The 16,254-nt window shown below is 47.2% G+C and overlaps 1 protein-coding gene across 3 annotated transcripts in view; it reads left to right on the top strand.

Annotated features, from left to right (window-relative positions):
- The first annotated feature begins 1,160 nt into the window (after positions 1–1,160).
- Positions 1,161–16,254, top strand: part of GRM1 (glutamate metabotropic receptor 1) — a 2,116,184-nt gene continuing 2,101,090 nt past the window's right edge. The window contains exons 1-2 of one of the 3 annotated variants that reach the window (XM_069606696.1): positions 1,161–1,254; positions 3,480–4,342. In XM_069606696.1, the coding sequence (XP_069462797.1) occupies positions 3,595–4,342 (748 nt within the window). In that variant the 5' untranslated portion in view covers positions 1,161–1,254; positions 3,480–3,594. Of the gene's footprint in view, positions 1,255–1,629; positions 2,828–3,479; positions 4,343–16,254 lie in introns of those variants that run through there. The other 2 variants (XM_069606697.1, XM_069606695.1) reach the window with 2 other exon arrangements.

Here is a 16,254-nt window from a genome sequence, read left to right as displayed (position 1 = left end):
TTCATTTCAAAAAGTCGAAAGGCTCTCACACCGTCCCTGCATCCATTGATACTTTTGCCTTTATGTTTCTCAGTCTCAGTGTCCAAATCTTTTTCTGTCACTCACTATATCCTGGGGAGGGGGGTTCTGGGAGGATAGCTCAGCAGGCAACGTGTTCGCCTTGGAAGCAAGACCACACGAAGCAACACAGGTGCGATCGCCGGGTCCGCGCAAAAATAATTCGCAAACAATGTAACAGCGCCTTGATGCCCGCGGGCTGTATGTGTGCTTTAAAAATGCAAATAAATAAATATATGTACTTCATTCCTACATATTAGTCAGGCTGTGTGTCTACCCGTCCATCCATCCATCAGGTCTATGAGGATCACCACCGGTTTGCCGGTAACACGCCAGTAATTTTGTCGGGTTCCCGGCAAACCTGCCTTACTGTTACTGGTGCCCGATATCCCGCTATTAAAAGGATATAACAGGTGCCAGAAACAGCGGTAAGTTCCCATTCCATAGAGTGCCATAGGACTCCATGGGATGGGAACAACTGAGTCACCGGCACACACCAGCATGTCCGGTGCTGGTGATTCAGTCATCTAGCTGCTGGTGGGGGCCTAATCTATCGGCAGGCCTTGCCGGGTGATCCGTGGCCCCCACCGGCAGACATGTACAAGTTGCAATGAGGCCCCATGTGTCTATGTACTATGCTAACTGTCCCTCTGCTTCAGACTGGCCTGCCTGTCGGTGCATCTGTGTGTCTGCTTATTTATCCAGTCGTCTGTCCGTCAATCCATCTATCCATTCATCCATCGATCAATTTACCCATCCAATTTAAGTGCTGTTCTGTCCACCGTACGCTCATTTTAGCATCCCTGCATGTCTCTCGTCTGCTGTATTTCCGTCTGTGTCCGAGGAGCAGCCTGCATACATGTCTAACTACCCATTGCTCTATGGTTTATCAATCTACAGACTGAACTGATAGCTCCTTTATGAATAAAGATAGTAATATCTGGAGAGTTACATGGTCTGAGTTTTATCGTCGGACCGCTTGCACTGTGAATGCTACAAACACGTAGTAGGCTGTATAGTTTATAAAGAGGGGGCTGTGTGACCTGTTTTATCACTCCTCCTTGTAAAAATAGAATTGCCTTAAGGGGACACCGAAGCACAGCCCAGATGCTGACTTCGTACTGGAGCCGGTGTTCACATGCAAGAAGGCTCTGCACGCTTTCACCGAGGATGGAGCGAGCAGTCTGACTGCTTCAGGTACGCCTCAAGTTTAATACTTTCACTATGCCAAGATGAAGCGGAAGTGAAGGCTTCCCGCTGCTCGGGGATGGGGGTCGCTTTGCGGCTAACGTTTTCCGTGCTTAGTGTACAGGGAATGACCCAGAATGAGTGTTACAACCGATGTAAATATACAGAGCGTCTGACCCCCCTCCCCCCGTCCCATAATCGCCCAACCCCCCCCCCCCCCATCCCCCCCACACACACACAAACACCCAGTCATACACATTTGAAGATTAGGAAAATCGTCTCAGGTTGCGAGGCAGTGAAGGGAACGGGGGTTAAAAGCGAAACTGCGGGACTGTCGTTTCCGCAAGGGGAAGGCTGCATGTGGGGGTTGCGCGTGCGGGTCTTTGCAGGCAAGTGGGCGCGAGTTGGAAGGAGAGACGGTAAGGAAGAGCGAGATACAGTTGGAGAGAGCGAGCGAGAGAGAGAGGGAGAGATAGAGAGATGGACATAGAGTGAGGTGCAGAAAAGTAGGCTAGGCGAATACCTGGCATAAATTGAGGTAAGGGCGGTGTGATAAAGCCAGCGGGGACAGCCGCAGCGTGCTTGAAACACTGATACCGGCTAAAATTGTAACATGCAGGACTCCGTCGCGCAAACAGAGAGATCTTAAGGGACACGTGAGAGAGGTGTAAAGCGAGGCAGAGATGCAGCATGCATAGACAGAGACAAAGATGGGGTGACAAGGGGAGAGAGTCACAGTAAGAGAGGGGCGAGCCTGGAGCAGAAACATAGTCAAAGAATGAGCAAGAGGAAGGCTGAAGAAAGTGAAAGAGGGTAAGAGAGAAAGCAAGAATGCGAGGGAGATAGAAAGAAAAAAGGAGCGAATCTAAACGATAGCAGTGACAAGGAGAGGAAAAAGAGAGGAAAGAGAAAGCGGGAGGGAGAGAACTCGAGAGGAGGAGGCAGGCAGAGAGCTAAAGAGCGCGAAGGGGTAGCCTGAGTAAGAAAGACAGAGACGAGGAAGGACATACAAGGCGCGCTTTACAGAAGGGAGTGGGCGGCACAGAGAGGGAGGTGTGCAGCGGGTGCCTGTTGAGGAGCACTAGTGGCTGGCGTCCATGCCCCTTGCTGAGCCCGTGCTGAGCCAGGCGTGGGAGAAGGCGGGAATCCCGGCGTGCGCTGTCCGCGGTGCTGAACGTTATTCCCACAAGCAGCCGGCGCTGCTGAAAGGTTGAAATTGATGCGGCTGCTGTAGACCGATGCTGGCAGTGCGGAGGATGCTCTGCGCATTGGCACCCTGTGCGCTGTCCGCGGTGCTGGGAGTGAGCCGTATCGGCACACGGCGAGGCTCTGGAGGGCTGGCCGCGGTGGCTGGTGGTGCGGGGGAGGGCGCGAACTGTTGATCAGGCGCGGCGGCACACAGGGCGCTATCCAAGGTGCTGATACCCGAAGGAAGCAGCGGGGATCGCCGAGGCAAGCAGCGCGGCAGTTGAGCATCACGACTCCGGCAACCTCCACCGCCAAGCCCAACCTGGATGAACAGCGTCAGAAACTTCAAACTGTCAACGCCTAATCACAGTGTTTACCTTTGCCGAGTCCAAAAGTATGTATGGAAACGTAGGCATGCCATGGAAGCCAAGCTGTACTTTGCTTGGTTTCCTTAGTAACCAATATGTATTTTCTCAGCACGAACATTTGTCTTCTGTTAAACTGGTACGTTCCTCAAAATCAGTGTAATGGTGTCAAGAAGGGTGTATTTTTTCATTTCATTTTACTCGTCAGTTCGCTATTCGTGTACGTTTGTTATGATCGAAAAGTGTATTTTTTATAGATATGGATTTTCGAAGGGTTACTTAAAGCACATGAATTACTTTCAAATAAATGCCCATAGTTTACTCTTATCATCTGTGCCAAGGAACGGCAAGTATGAGAATAGTCTTTTAACGCATAAGTTACGGAACTTTTAAAACTCTTATACCATTTTCTGTAACACTTACCGAATTGTTTCGTATGCTGAAAATGATGCAACAGGAGAGTTTTGTTATCGCTCTGTTAACATCAACTATGTAAAGAGTAACACCACAACCCAGTAAACGCCCTGAAGCTTCCTTCTGACATCCTCACATGATGCCAACAAATGTTGACGTTGTTGGGCAGAAAATTGAATAAACCATTCCCCCTCGGAAAATGAACTCTGAGCTCTGACACAGTTTCATCTAATCATTGGCATTCATGTGTCCATTCTTTTTCAACAGGAAGCCAGCCCCTGGAGTCGTGGCAGTCTGACAAGACTGTGTTTAGTCTGAAAACCATTGCACCTGGTTTCAGCCATTTTGCGCCATTGTGGAAACCTCATCTTGAGCTTTGACTATGTGTCGACGGAATTTGGCTGGCTGCCCAACCTGCCTTTGGATGACTTTGTGCAACAAAATGTTGGGTGTTCTGCTGGTCATCGTGCCTGTGATCCTGATTGAGGAGGAAATATTCCCTAGGCAAACGGGCCGGAGAGCTTTGACATCGTTGGGTTCCTCGCCACGCTCGGTTGCCAGGATGGATGGAGACATCATCATTGGGGCTCTTTTCTCAGTTCACCATCAGCCCACGGCTGAGAAGGTGCCGGAGCGTAAGTGTGGTGAGGTGCGTGAGCAGTATGGTATCCAGCGGGTGGAGGCCATGTTCCACACCCTAGATCGCATCAATGCAGACCAGAACCTGCTGCCCAACATCAGCCTTGGAACTGAGATCCGAGACTCCTGCTGGCACTCCTCTGTGGCCCTGGAACAGAGCATTGAGTTCATACGCGATTCACTCATTTCGCTGAGGGAGGATAAGGATGGGTTGCTGCGCTGCGCGGAGAGTGGTACTGCCAGTACCAAGAAACCCATAGTGGGCGTCATTGGGCCTGGCTCGAGCTCCGTGGCCATCCAGGTGCAGAACCTGCTGCAGCTCTTTGACATCCCACAGATTGCCTACTCAGCCACCAGCATCGACCTGAGCGACAAGACTCTCTACAAGTACTTTCTGAGAGTCGTCCCTTCTGACATCCTGCAGGCCCGGGCCATGCTGGACATCGTGAAGCGGTACAACTGGACCTATGTGTCTGCTGTGCACACAGATGGTGAGTACTCATGCACACACTGCAATACCATGCCATGTGTACCTCCGTAACAGGAGGGCCTGGGTTAGTAATGCACACTGCTCGACTCCTTTTCACCTCATAGCAGCATACTGCATACTTGCCAATCCATCATGGTTCATTGCTCTGTCTTTGCAATAAAAACGTTGTCAATGAAGGCCAGTGATCTGAAGACGTCTCGTTTCAGCTGTGAGTACTGCACCTGATGTCACCTTTTCTTGCACTGTTACCTTAACATATTGCTTTCCTAATCAAAAATTAAGAGCAGGCTATAAGGTGTTGCCTTAGAATTATGAGTAAGCACGTCAATTGTAACAGCGGAAGTGAATCAAACAAGAGTTGGTTACGTAATTCACATCTAACGTGGCGCACTCTGCGACCACTGGAATGATAAAACCCGGGGGCGCAATACTCTCTCCAGATATCTGTCCCTTTTGGTTCCCTTCAGAGGTAGATGCCAATTAGAGAAGAGCAAGCATTGCCCCCCTCGGGGTTACAACCTGGAATCTACCCAGACTCTAAATTATTCCTTTCCCGAGCTCCATCCTGAAAATGGAAACAGCACAAGCAGCATTTTTCTGTCAATGCCTTTCCATTTTTGTGTCTCTTATGTCAGCAATTGAAGCTGCATTTCTTTACTCTGCATAGAAGGACGTGTTTCAGTGGGGATGAGTTTAAGCTTTCAAAGGGCACGTGATTCCCCTTTTGGAGTTCTGCTCTCGGCCCTCCTGTGGCCTCTGATTTGCCGCATGTAGTGCGTTAACACAGGTTGTAGGTCAAAGGATTGAAAAAAAAGGATCGAATGGTAATAGGATCGATTCAAAAGGATCAAAAACAAAAGGATCGAAAAATGTGTTTTTTTTTACATTTTTTATTTTTTTTGGGGGGTCCCCCCCCAACCCCTGTTTTTGTGGTAAAAAACACTTTTTTTAACTATACGAAAACCCCAAAAATATATATAATAAAAAAAAATGCGATCCTTTTGTTTTCGGCCCTATTGTGTCGATCCTTTTACATTCAATCCTTTTACATTCGATCCTTTAACTGGACACCGTTAACTCACCCTCTCGCTTTACTCACACTGGTCTATAAACAGGGCACTGGCTCCATGCAAACATCACTCATCACAACGAGGCAACCCTTACAGCAAGCTCTGTTATGCTCTGCAGTAACGGCCAGCAGTCAGAGTCACACGCGTTAGTCTGAGTTAGCACTACCATCACGGCAATGCTCTGGACCAAACGGTCAGACAAGTAATTTTTTTTAATGAATATTTATTGACACCTGTGTGTATGGGCGCGTTATAAATGCCACATCAATGATCTGTGCTGGAAATGCAAACAAGCAAGAGGTACCTTAAGTCATCAGATCTGGTTCTGTCCCAAAACTAAGGTATTCTGGGAGGGAGATTGTGAGAGATTAGGTTTGCTGTTGAGCTGCACCATTCCAATGGTTGCATCTCTCTTAGTACTGGGTGATGTGTCATTGTTAGAGGATGTTGACTTTAGAAAGAGAATGTGATTCCTTAGGTCTGTATGATTGGGAAAAAGATGATTCTTAGGGCTTGGAAGTCGTGCAGCTCTCTTTGCATCGATGAGTGGGTGGATGAATTGCTTACGATCTCCACCTCTGAAAAGGCAATTTGCAAATTGAAAGGAGAGACTGAAAAGTGTATGGACATATGGCGGATCTTTCTCAAGGTGTATGGTTAACGTCTCATGGTGACTCAATATGCTGGTGTGTTTTGTCCAAATTCACTATTACCCTGAAATGTGTTCTGATTTGCTCTTATGCTATCCAAGAACATGCCATGTTATGTGTGGATGTGTTTATTGTTTATTTATAAATTGTACTAGCAACTGATACAGTTAGATATTCTTCGGTTTCTTTTTCTTCTCCCTTTCTGGTCTCTTTTCAATGTTCTCTCTTCTTCTACTTTTTCTCCTTATTTATGTAGTGTTATGCATTATGAGATGATTTTTTCTTCTTTTTTCTTCTCTTTTGGACTCAATCTTGTGACCAGGTTTGTAATTTTATGAAGCTTGTTTATTTATAATTGTATTGCAAACTTTATTGGTGAAAATAAAAATAAAAATAATAAAACACATAAATGCCACATCATATCATATGATTACATGTAAAGAACTGTGGACGCCATCAGCTCCTTCTCTTTTGTAGGCATATGATATAAATATACTTTGCACTATAATGAGTGAGCAGGTTGGCAGAGGGCTGGAAAGGAGGTGAGCCCAAACACATATGACTTATTTGGAAGTTCAGATACACTCATGTTTAGACTCTGAGCTGTGCATGTGAAAAGCATGCTCAGCTTTACAATAGTGTGTTTTTTAAATCTATTAATTGCATAAGTTTCTAAAATAGCATTACTAATTTTTCTACCTTACTGCGATCCACTTTAAGCCTACTTGTGTCTAATTTTGAGAATATATTACAAGCAACATTTATATGTGAATAAGTTGTGCCTTCCGAAAATATACTTCTCAGCACTGCTAGAATTTTGAATTTTTTTCAGTATGGACTGTTAGGTGTCTTCCTGTTTGCCAGATTAGCGCCTCTGTAGATAAGGTGGCATTCCGAGGCCTGCATTCCATGCATTCTCTATAGATAAGGTGGCGCTCTCAGATTGCATTCCATGCATTCTCTATAGATAAGGTGGCATTCCCAGGCCATGCATACTGTATAGATGAGGTGGCGCTCCAGGCCACGCACACTCTATAGGTAAGGTGGTATTCCTAGGCCTGCATTTCATGCATTCTCTATAGATAAGGTGGCGTTCCCAGGCCTGCATTCCATGCATTCTCTATAGATAAGGTGGCATTCCCATGCCATGAATACTCAATAGATAAGGTGGCATTCCCAGGGCATGCATACACTAAAGATCAAGTGGCATCCCCAGCCCTGCATTTCATATATTCTCTATATGTGAGGTGGCGTTCCCAGGCCTGCATTCCATGCATTCTGTATAGATAAGGTGGCATTCCCAGGTCATGAGCACTCAATAGATAAGGTGGCATTCCCAGGGCATGCATACACTATAGATCAAGTGGCATTCCCAGCCCTGCATTTCATATATTCTCTATAGATAAGGTGGCACTCGCAGGCCTGCATTCCATACATTCTCAATAGATAAGGTGGCATTCCCAGGCCATGTATACTCTATAGATAAGGTGGCACTCCCAGGCCTGCATTCCATGCATTCTGTATAGATAAGGTGGTGCTCCAGGCCATTAATACTCTATAGGTAAGGTGGCATTCCTAGGCCTGATTGTATGCTTTCTCTATAGATAAGGTGGCGTTCCCAGGCCTGAATTCCATGTATTCTTTATAGATGAGGTGGCATTCCTAGGCCATGCATACTCTAGAGATAAGGTGGCACTTCCAGGCCATGCATAGTCCATAGGTAAGGTGGCATTCCTAGACCTGCATACACTATAGATCAAATGACATTCCCAGCACTGCATTTCATGTATTCTTTATAGATGAGGTGGCGTTCCCAGGCCTGCATTCCATGCATTCTCTACAGATAAGGTGACACTCCCAGGCCATGCATTCTCTATAGGTGAGGTAGCATTCCCAAGCCATGCATTCTCTATAGACAAGGTGGCGTTCTCAGGCCTGCATTCCATGCATTCTGTATAGATAAGGTGGCATTCCTAGGCCTGCATATCATGCATTCTCTATAGATAAGGTGGCGTTCACAGACCTGCATTCCATGCATTTGCTATAGATAAGGTGGCATTCCCAGACCATGCATACTCTATAGATGAGGTGGAGCTACCAGGCCTGCATTTCATGCATTCTGTATAGATAAGGTGGCGCTCCATGCCATGCATAGTCTATAGGTAAGGTGGCATTCCTATGCCTGCATACACTATAGATAAAGTGGCATTCCCAGCCCTGCATTTCATGTATTCTTCATCGATGAGGTGGCGTTCCGAGGCCTGCATTCCATGCATTCTCTATAGGTAAGGTGGCATTCCCTGGCCATGTATACTCTATAGATACGGTGGCACTTCCAGGCCATGCATATTTTATAGATAAAGTGGCACCCTCTGGCCTGCATTCCACGCATCCTCTTCCTTCACCCAAAGAGGTTTAAACTGAAAGGTCTCTTCCATTCAATGAGAAAGTAATGTCCAGTGTGGGTGCTTATTACTCATTGCACTCAGTGATCCCTGTCCGATGAAGAAGTCTATGAGACATTGGACACTAATGCATTGTACCATCTCAGCTTGATATTTACAATGAGTCCAATAAAAAGTGTCAGAAATTGCATTGTGTGTGAGATACGAACAAACACTCTTCCAATTCCAACTTTTTCTAATATGAACTGTAATCACAAAGTGCCCACATTCAGTCAGCTAGACTCCTATACGCAGCCCTCCAGCGTCATAACAAAAGGTGGCAGGATGGGGCACATGAGCAAGAGGACAGGTAAAGCAGAAACCACCCACATGTCTACCCACAGAGCTGAAACCAATGATGGAAATGCCCAACACACTCTCAAGGTATCCAACTAGAATGCAAACCTAGGTGGAACTGTCAGATTCGTTCAGGACCATTATGGCAGAGTATTTTCAATGACTCCACTTCAGCTTCAATATAAGGCCATTTTATAAGCTCTGGGCTTGAGTCACAAGAGCCTGCCCTGAATTGCCTGTGACAGGCGCACATGCAAGCCGGGGAAAATCCTGCATTCTCCGGGTGGGCAGGTTCACAGAGGTTGAATCAAATCTCCGTGAGCGTTTGGTTTCCCCTACCCAGGGTATTTGTGGGCACAGGGCAATCCCATGGCAGAGGATGCCACGCGCTTGAGCCCATTCGTGATCCGCCAGGCATGAGCTTGAGGACGCAGCATTGCCCGTGTCAGGATCCGCAATATCTGGTCCGCCAGGTCCCCGGCACAGGGAACAACCCACTTCAGATGGGAGATTGCTCCGACCTCGGCCAGCATCTCCATGACCTTCAAAGCGATGGGGATACAAAGCATGGACAGGCCTATGTTTCCATTCACATTTTCCATCCCTATGCCCAGGCTGGCAGGGGTATACCATGCTTTTGTAGTGGCAGGACCTTCAAGGCTCATTATCGCGAGTGTACCCACTGAACCTTCCCATTTGGGGGTCTGAGGCTAGCCCTTCACACATGAAAGTGCCATTAGTCCGTTCATATGAACATTTCCGGAATACAGACAGAATTTCAAGAGGCATTGAGGGCTTGTTGTAGGTCACCTGAGCCCACAACAAGTCCCCCCTCCTGTACCTGAGGCCCCTCGAACATTCAGGGGACGGTCATGCAGGGAGGCGCTGCTGCAACATGCTAAGGACACTTTGCCACATCAATACTAAATGGTGTTTCTTCCATGTTTCTTCCTACAGTACAGCGTTAACCTCCTGTACCTGAGGCCCCTCGAACATTCAGGGGACGGTCATGCAGGGAGGCGCTGCTGCAACATGCTAAGGACACTTTGCCACATCAATACTAAATGGTGTTTCTTCCATGTTTCATCCTACAGTACAGCGTTAACCTCCTGTACCTGAGGCCCCTCGAACATTCAGGGGACGGTCATGCAGGGAGGCGCTGCTGCAACATGCTAAGGACACTTTGCCACATCAATACTAAATGGTGTTTCTTCCATGTTTCATCCTACAGTACAGCGTTAACACAGTGCGCATGTTTTAGTGGTAGGTTAACATCATGCGAGGTGATCAGTTTGATATATATGCATAGATATGTAATATGCCGGTGATAAGTGATTGCCAGTAAGATAGCTCAGCGGTTTGAGCGCTTGCTACTGCAGTCTGAGCGTGATCTGCAGGTCGCAGGGTCGAATCCCGGCACAGCCAGCTCAGCCTTTCATCCTTCCGAGGTTGATAAATGAGTACCAATTTCGGTTGGGTGATATTGTATGTAAATATGTGCTCTGTAAAGCACTTTGGATTAAGGCGCTATATAAATAAAACGTCACTATTATTATACAGGACACCTGTAAGAACTTTGACACAATCCAGAGATGCTCCAAAGCATTGCAGTCTTACTGGATACCCAGACACAAATTTCCCCCAATACGAAACCTACATTGGAGAGAAATGAGTAATATTGCACGTTATATTTTATCTTGTCTTTGTAAAAGTTTCTAGATAGTCAGAGAAAAGCTCTGATTAAGCTGGACGGTATTGCAGGGAGAGCGCGAGCTGCCACTGCACAGGCACAGGGCTGGATTCACAGAGCGTTTTCCTATGGGCTTGCGTATTCATAAAACACTTCTGTGAATCAGGCCCCCAGATTGCAAAGTTCTATTAATGATGACAAAAATCCATAGTTCTTGAAAACCTCCAGTCAGAGCCTCCATTCCACCGAGAACCTTAAGAGCTACACGGATTACATTAGCTCAAAGACTTCCTTTTACATGCACAACCTGTGAAGGCCCCTCGTATGGTGGCAGTTGTGTAGCACCAGGAGTAAAGCACTTCCCTCAGGTATCCTCTCAAATACACACAGAGCCTTATTCATAGAAAATGCAACTGCAAAATAACTCTAGGCACGAGTAGCGGCCAGAACACCCACGACATTCCCCCATGCAAAGCAGATCCAGCCACATACAGCAACCTTTGTGCAGTCTGCATCCCGGCCGTCATGCACCCCGTCAATAATAATTTAGCATTTATATAGCGCTACGAACCCTCAGGCATCTGAGCGCTGCTCATTATTACCCACGGTGTGTGGTGCTCATTTATCGACCTCGGAAGGATGAAAGGCTGAGTTTGGCCCCGCCGCAATTCGAACCTGCATCAGCAGGTTCTGCACAGATGTCAAAGCGAGTGCTCTACTCGCTGGGCTCTCGGACCGGCTATGATTCTGGGCTGTCTCCCTGCAATCAAGGCAGAACCCAGGTGACACTGCGTACACTCCCCTGAAACCCCAAACTGCACCCCTAAAAAATGTGTTGTATGTCAAGTAACTGAAGCCGGCCCCCGGCGGATCTGCGTGGGAAACCCTGTAAATGAGGGCTGCAACCCGCCAATCTCCATACGCACACTCCTAACTTAAACCAGCACCTCAACTACGTGCTTCACCCCTTAATTGCTACATGAACCCTAACTCTGCGTGTTGTATCTTATGCGCACAGTGCTATGCACCTCCTATCATGTGGTGATGAGTCCATGAGGTTTGCATGTAACTTTTCCCAATGGGTGGTTGTGCGTTGGGTTCCATGAATTCAGTTTGGTTTGCACTTGACTGGGGATGCAATTAGACTACGTTGCCCGTCCCTCAACACACCCACGTTCTTCCTCATTTTTCTGGGAAAATGGGGAATAGGCATGCCCCGCTCCCTATTTATTTCTCTGCGTAGGGCGGTCGCACATTTTGCATGGAGTCTCGCGCAGGGCAGCCGCCTGTACGCAGAGAGGTGATGGACCTGCACAGAATCTCTGCAAGGTTCCGGAAAGGCATACAAAGTCCATTCCATGAATCGACAGAAGAAGTTCTGCGCGTTGATTAGTGTGCAAAGGCACTTTCCGGCGCACAGAAAATTCTATAAATCAGACTGACAGTCACAACAAGTTCGATTACTTTTAGTGTTGAATTTGCGCTTCGTTCTTCTGAGGTCAAAAAAATAACAATAGCACCATATACTGCAGTACTTGGAGCGAGAAGGATCTGCCTTAAAGCACTCCATCAAAACTTAATAGTTTTATTATGAGGGACTAAATTGCTGATCAAAGAGTCATTGGGCCTCATTCTGAGTACGGCGCTAACCAATGGCGCTATTAACGCCTTGGTTGACGCCGTACCCGGACCGGCAGCGCCTTGGTGGATGGCGGAATTACCGCCCCATTCCAAGGTTGGCGGGGCGGTAATTCCCCAATCCCCATTTACCCTTCCCCATTCCCATTCTTGCCCCATAGGGCATAATGGGAGTGGGGAAGGCGTCAATAACGCCACCGTAAATTACGGTGGCGTAATTTACATCAAGGTCCCTTAGCGCCATGGTTTTTAACACCTGCTAAAAGCAGGTGTTAAAACCACCATGGCGCAAAGGGAACTCGGAGTATGGCGGTAAGGGATTACCGCCACCGCTCTCGTTAGCGGTGGCCGCTATCCCTTACCGCCATGCTCGGAATGAGGCCCATTGATGTGGGGAGGAATTCCAAAGCTTTAAACATTTAAAAAAGCCGCAAAGAAATCACTTTTGGCAAATCCCTTCCGAGCTGTGTCCGCAGAGAACACATGTGAACAATCTACGATGGACACTTTGGCCAATAAGGACGCCCAGAGAACTAGGCCATCCATAACTTTTTCTGATTTTCTTCCTGGGATTTGTCCCCATTACATGGAACGCCGATTTACGGGTTTTACATTAGTTAGAGCAACCGAACGCAGAATTCTGCTGTTATTGGTGTTACCTCTACGTTGGCAGCCTTGCATTCGCAAGCTATTTCACTCAATAGAATCAACCACATCTGAAATTGACAGATAATATTTGAACAGGATTTGGACGTTTGCCTTGAGAATGACCCGCAGGTCGAAACACGTGTCGACTGATCAACCATTGAATAAATCTATGTTTTCAATACATTAGCTCTTGTATTAATGGAAATGTCCATTCAGACAGTATTTTCATAAATGATCACGGATTGTAGTGATGTGAGCGTGTGAGCCCTACCCACCACCCTTAATTTGGATAGTTTAACTTTTCCCAGCTCTTGCTGGATGAGCTGGGGGGGTTTTGGAGTCCACCCTGCCGGCTAGTCCTATTATAACACAAAACTTTCTCACACATTTTAGTAGTGGTCATTAGCGCACAGCATTCCCTTTTCGAATCCACAACCTTTAATCCTTCCATCCATAACTTTGATTTCTTTTTTCCGATCACTCTTCTAGGTCATCGATAACATAAAAGTAAAAAAAAAAAAAATGTATGCAAAATACTATTTCTGTCCTTAGGCCATTTCTGCAAACTTCAGATCTTGGCAGAAAGAGGAACTGAGTCATGGTGAAATAAAAAATAAAAAAGAAGAAACCCGGTTTGCACAAGATCACTGGCTCCCTCGCTTTTAGATTTGCTTGTTTAGAAATGAATCTGGCGGGAATGGGTGATTCAATGGAGAAGCTGCCCCGTATGCCATGCGACCAGCGGCTTGTGCTGTACAGTGCAATTTAGTGATTAAAGGACAGCAGGGCGGCAAACTGGAAGGACTCAATGTTGCAGGGCTTGCAGCAGTCACACAGCTTTATCTCATCACCTCAGGGGGCGCTTATAGACAGGGCAAAGAGAAGCCCTGGCCTAGGGCAACATTAGTGACTTTGAAACCAAGTAGCCAGAGTTGCACTTGACAAAACTGTGTGATCCTGGGCACATCGTTAGATCCCTTGGTGCCTCAATTCTCTGGTCTGTCAACTTTGAGAACTTCTAAAAGTAGGCTATCAATCGGAGTCAAGCGCTAAGCAGCACGCCCATGCCCACACCCTCGATGCTTTCCTTGTCCATCACCCACTGATGAGTACGAACAGGAAGTGCTTCTTCTTCCGGAGGTGAAGAACGTGCTGTGACACCCCCACCTTTCATCCCAGCGTCCATGAAAGGTGTAACCAAGCAGGCGAGGCTGAACCTTTTGCTTGCCTGCCCCCCTCCAGGGGCCTAGAGTGCCCCGGATATATAAAACAGACTTGCCAAGGGGTCCTCTGGTACTTGCCCCCTAAATTAGGACGCGCACTTATACTTACAACCTAAAGGCAAAACTAGACACCTTTCTGTGTGTATATATATATATATATACATACTACGTAATGGCCCTAAATTGGTTAAGGATTCCCCAACTTGTTCTATGATATGATAGATTATTTATAAAGGGAGCGGACCCAGGCATCAGGGATCGAACCTGTGTTGCTCTGTGTGGTCTTGTTTCCAAGGCGAGCACGTTGCTGCTGAGCTATCCTCCTGAGACTGAAGAAAGAGCCGTGTTATAAGCATTAGTGAGTAAAAAGCATCATTTTATTAGCAGCTGAGTTTTTTTTGGAAAATGTTGGGCTTGACATGGTTTTTAGAGCGATGGCACCAAAAGCGGGCAGACACCCCTTGAGAAGGCAACATGGGCGGCGCTGCAACGCACAACGATGGCGGTGTAGGGTCCACCGATGAGGGTACACCGGCAAACTCCATCCTGCTCACGTACATGACTGCTCTACCTGGACTTCAGCAACACCAATCACAACGCTCCCCCAAGTTTCTTTCCCGGAAGTGCCAGCTTTAGGATGCTGGGCAGTTAGGAGCAGGCACGACTTCCTGGTGTGCCCGCTGTGGCGCCCCCAGACACTCGTCATAGGGGTGCCTCACTGGAAATCTTGGGGTGCCACAAGAAGCTGCATTCATAAGAGGCAGGTGGGCCGGAGGGAGGCGTTGGGGGGCACCCCTTAGTGGAGCCTCTGTGTGCCTGAGGTAGGGATGAAGTGTGAACTTTCAGCAAGTATTTTCTGTCGCCGCCTCGTTCCTCCTATGCTTTTATTTCTCTTAGTCGGGACCCACCTGGCAGTGCGCAGAGTGAGCAAGAAACGGCCACTACTAACCCTGTACAGATGTGCTGGCAGCTGGCGTTCATTGTGTGCATGTTGCCGCGTGCCAGGCCACGGTGACATTATTCATCTGTACTGAGCGCGACCCACAACGAAATCGTGATAGTTTCAGGTCAGAGACGTGGGTATCTTGCTGTAGTGCCTGGAAGGCCAGGCGCTTATATTTAATGGGAAGCTGGATGAGATGAGCGGCGGCGGCGGCGGCGGCGGCGGCGGCGGCGGGGGGGGGGGGGGGGGTGGGGGGGGGGGTGTCGATGCTGGGCAGGGTCGAAAGCCAGGGCATTATTTTATTATTTACAGTTAAAGCAACTTTGCAAACTAAAAATACATGATGTCTACACAAGTCATTAATTATACAAGTAAACAAAGAGTTTGATTCTTCTACACACATCAAACATGTAATTGCATCTATTATCATAGATAATTGTTTGCATTCTATACAGCGAATCCAATTATTTACACATTTCCCCAGAAGCAATGCGCGTTCCTGCATTAGATCAGGACATTGCAACAATACATGTTTATTTGTTTCCATTTCATTCATGTTTTTCACATGGACAGGGATATCACGTCTCCTCTGGACTGCCCCTTCGCGCCAAATCGCTGCTAAACAAGGGACATTGTTCAAACATAGTGTAAAAAGCAGCGCCTGATTACAGGGCACGGGCATATTAATATGAAAGGGTATCGCCTTCATAACAGTATGCCAATGCACTGGCTGGTCTTTTCTTTGGGCGTTTTACCCGCTCAGTGAAGGATTCACAAAAGGACTTTATTACAAATATGGCCTTTTTCATGTCAGAGGGCGCCCGGATGTGCATTCCCATGTTTCCTGCAGGCAAACGTTTCACATGTTAACTTACGTGTATGCGAACTACAAATAGGCGACTTCTGCTAATGAAGCGACATTGTGCGCAATAAGGAAGTTAAATGGATGATAAGGAAAAAGGAAAGAGAATCACCCATTGTGTTAGATTAGAAGTAAGACAAGGGATACACTCAAAGAGCAAGAAGAAAAAGCAATGGCTAGTCAATGATTTAAGTGCGTGTATCTCCACATCTCCACACTGACACACACACACACACACCATCCCCCTCCCCCCTCTCTCTCTCTCTCTCTCTCTCTCTCTGTCTCTCTCTGTCTCACTCTCTTTCACATGGACACACTAACATCAATTCACTTATAACCTCAGGCACACATGCACGCACACACACACACACACCCTCTCTCTCTCTCTCTCTCTCTCTCTCTGTCTCTCTCTCTCTCTCTGTGTCTCTCTCTCTCTCTCTCTCTTTCA

Source organism: Ambystoma mexicanum, chromosome 4p (genome assembly GCF_040938575.1).
Source record: "Ambystoma mexicanum isolate Mex_15411 chromosome 4p, UKY_AmexF1_1, whole genome shotgun sequence".
In the NCBI taxonomy this organism is placed as follows: Eukaryota; Metazoa; Chordata; class Amphibia; order Caudata; family Ambystomatidae; genus Ambystoma; species Ambystoma mexicanum.
This window is presented reverse-complemented; position numbering and strand designations above follow the sequence as displayed.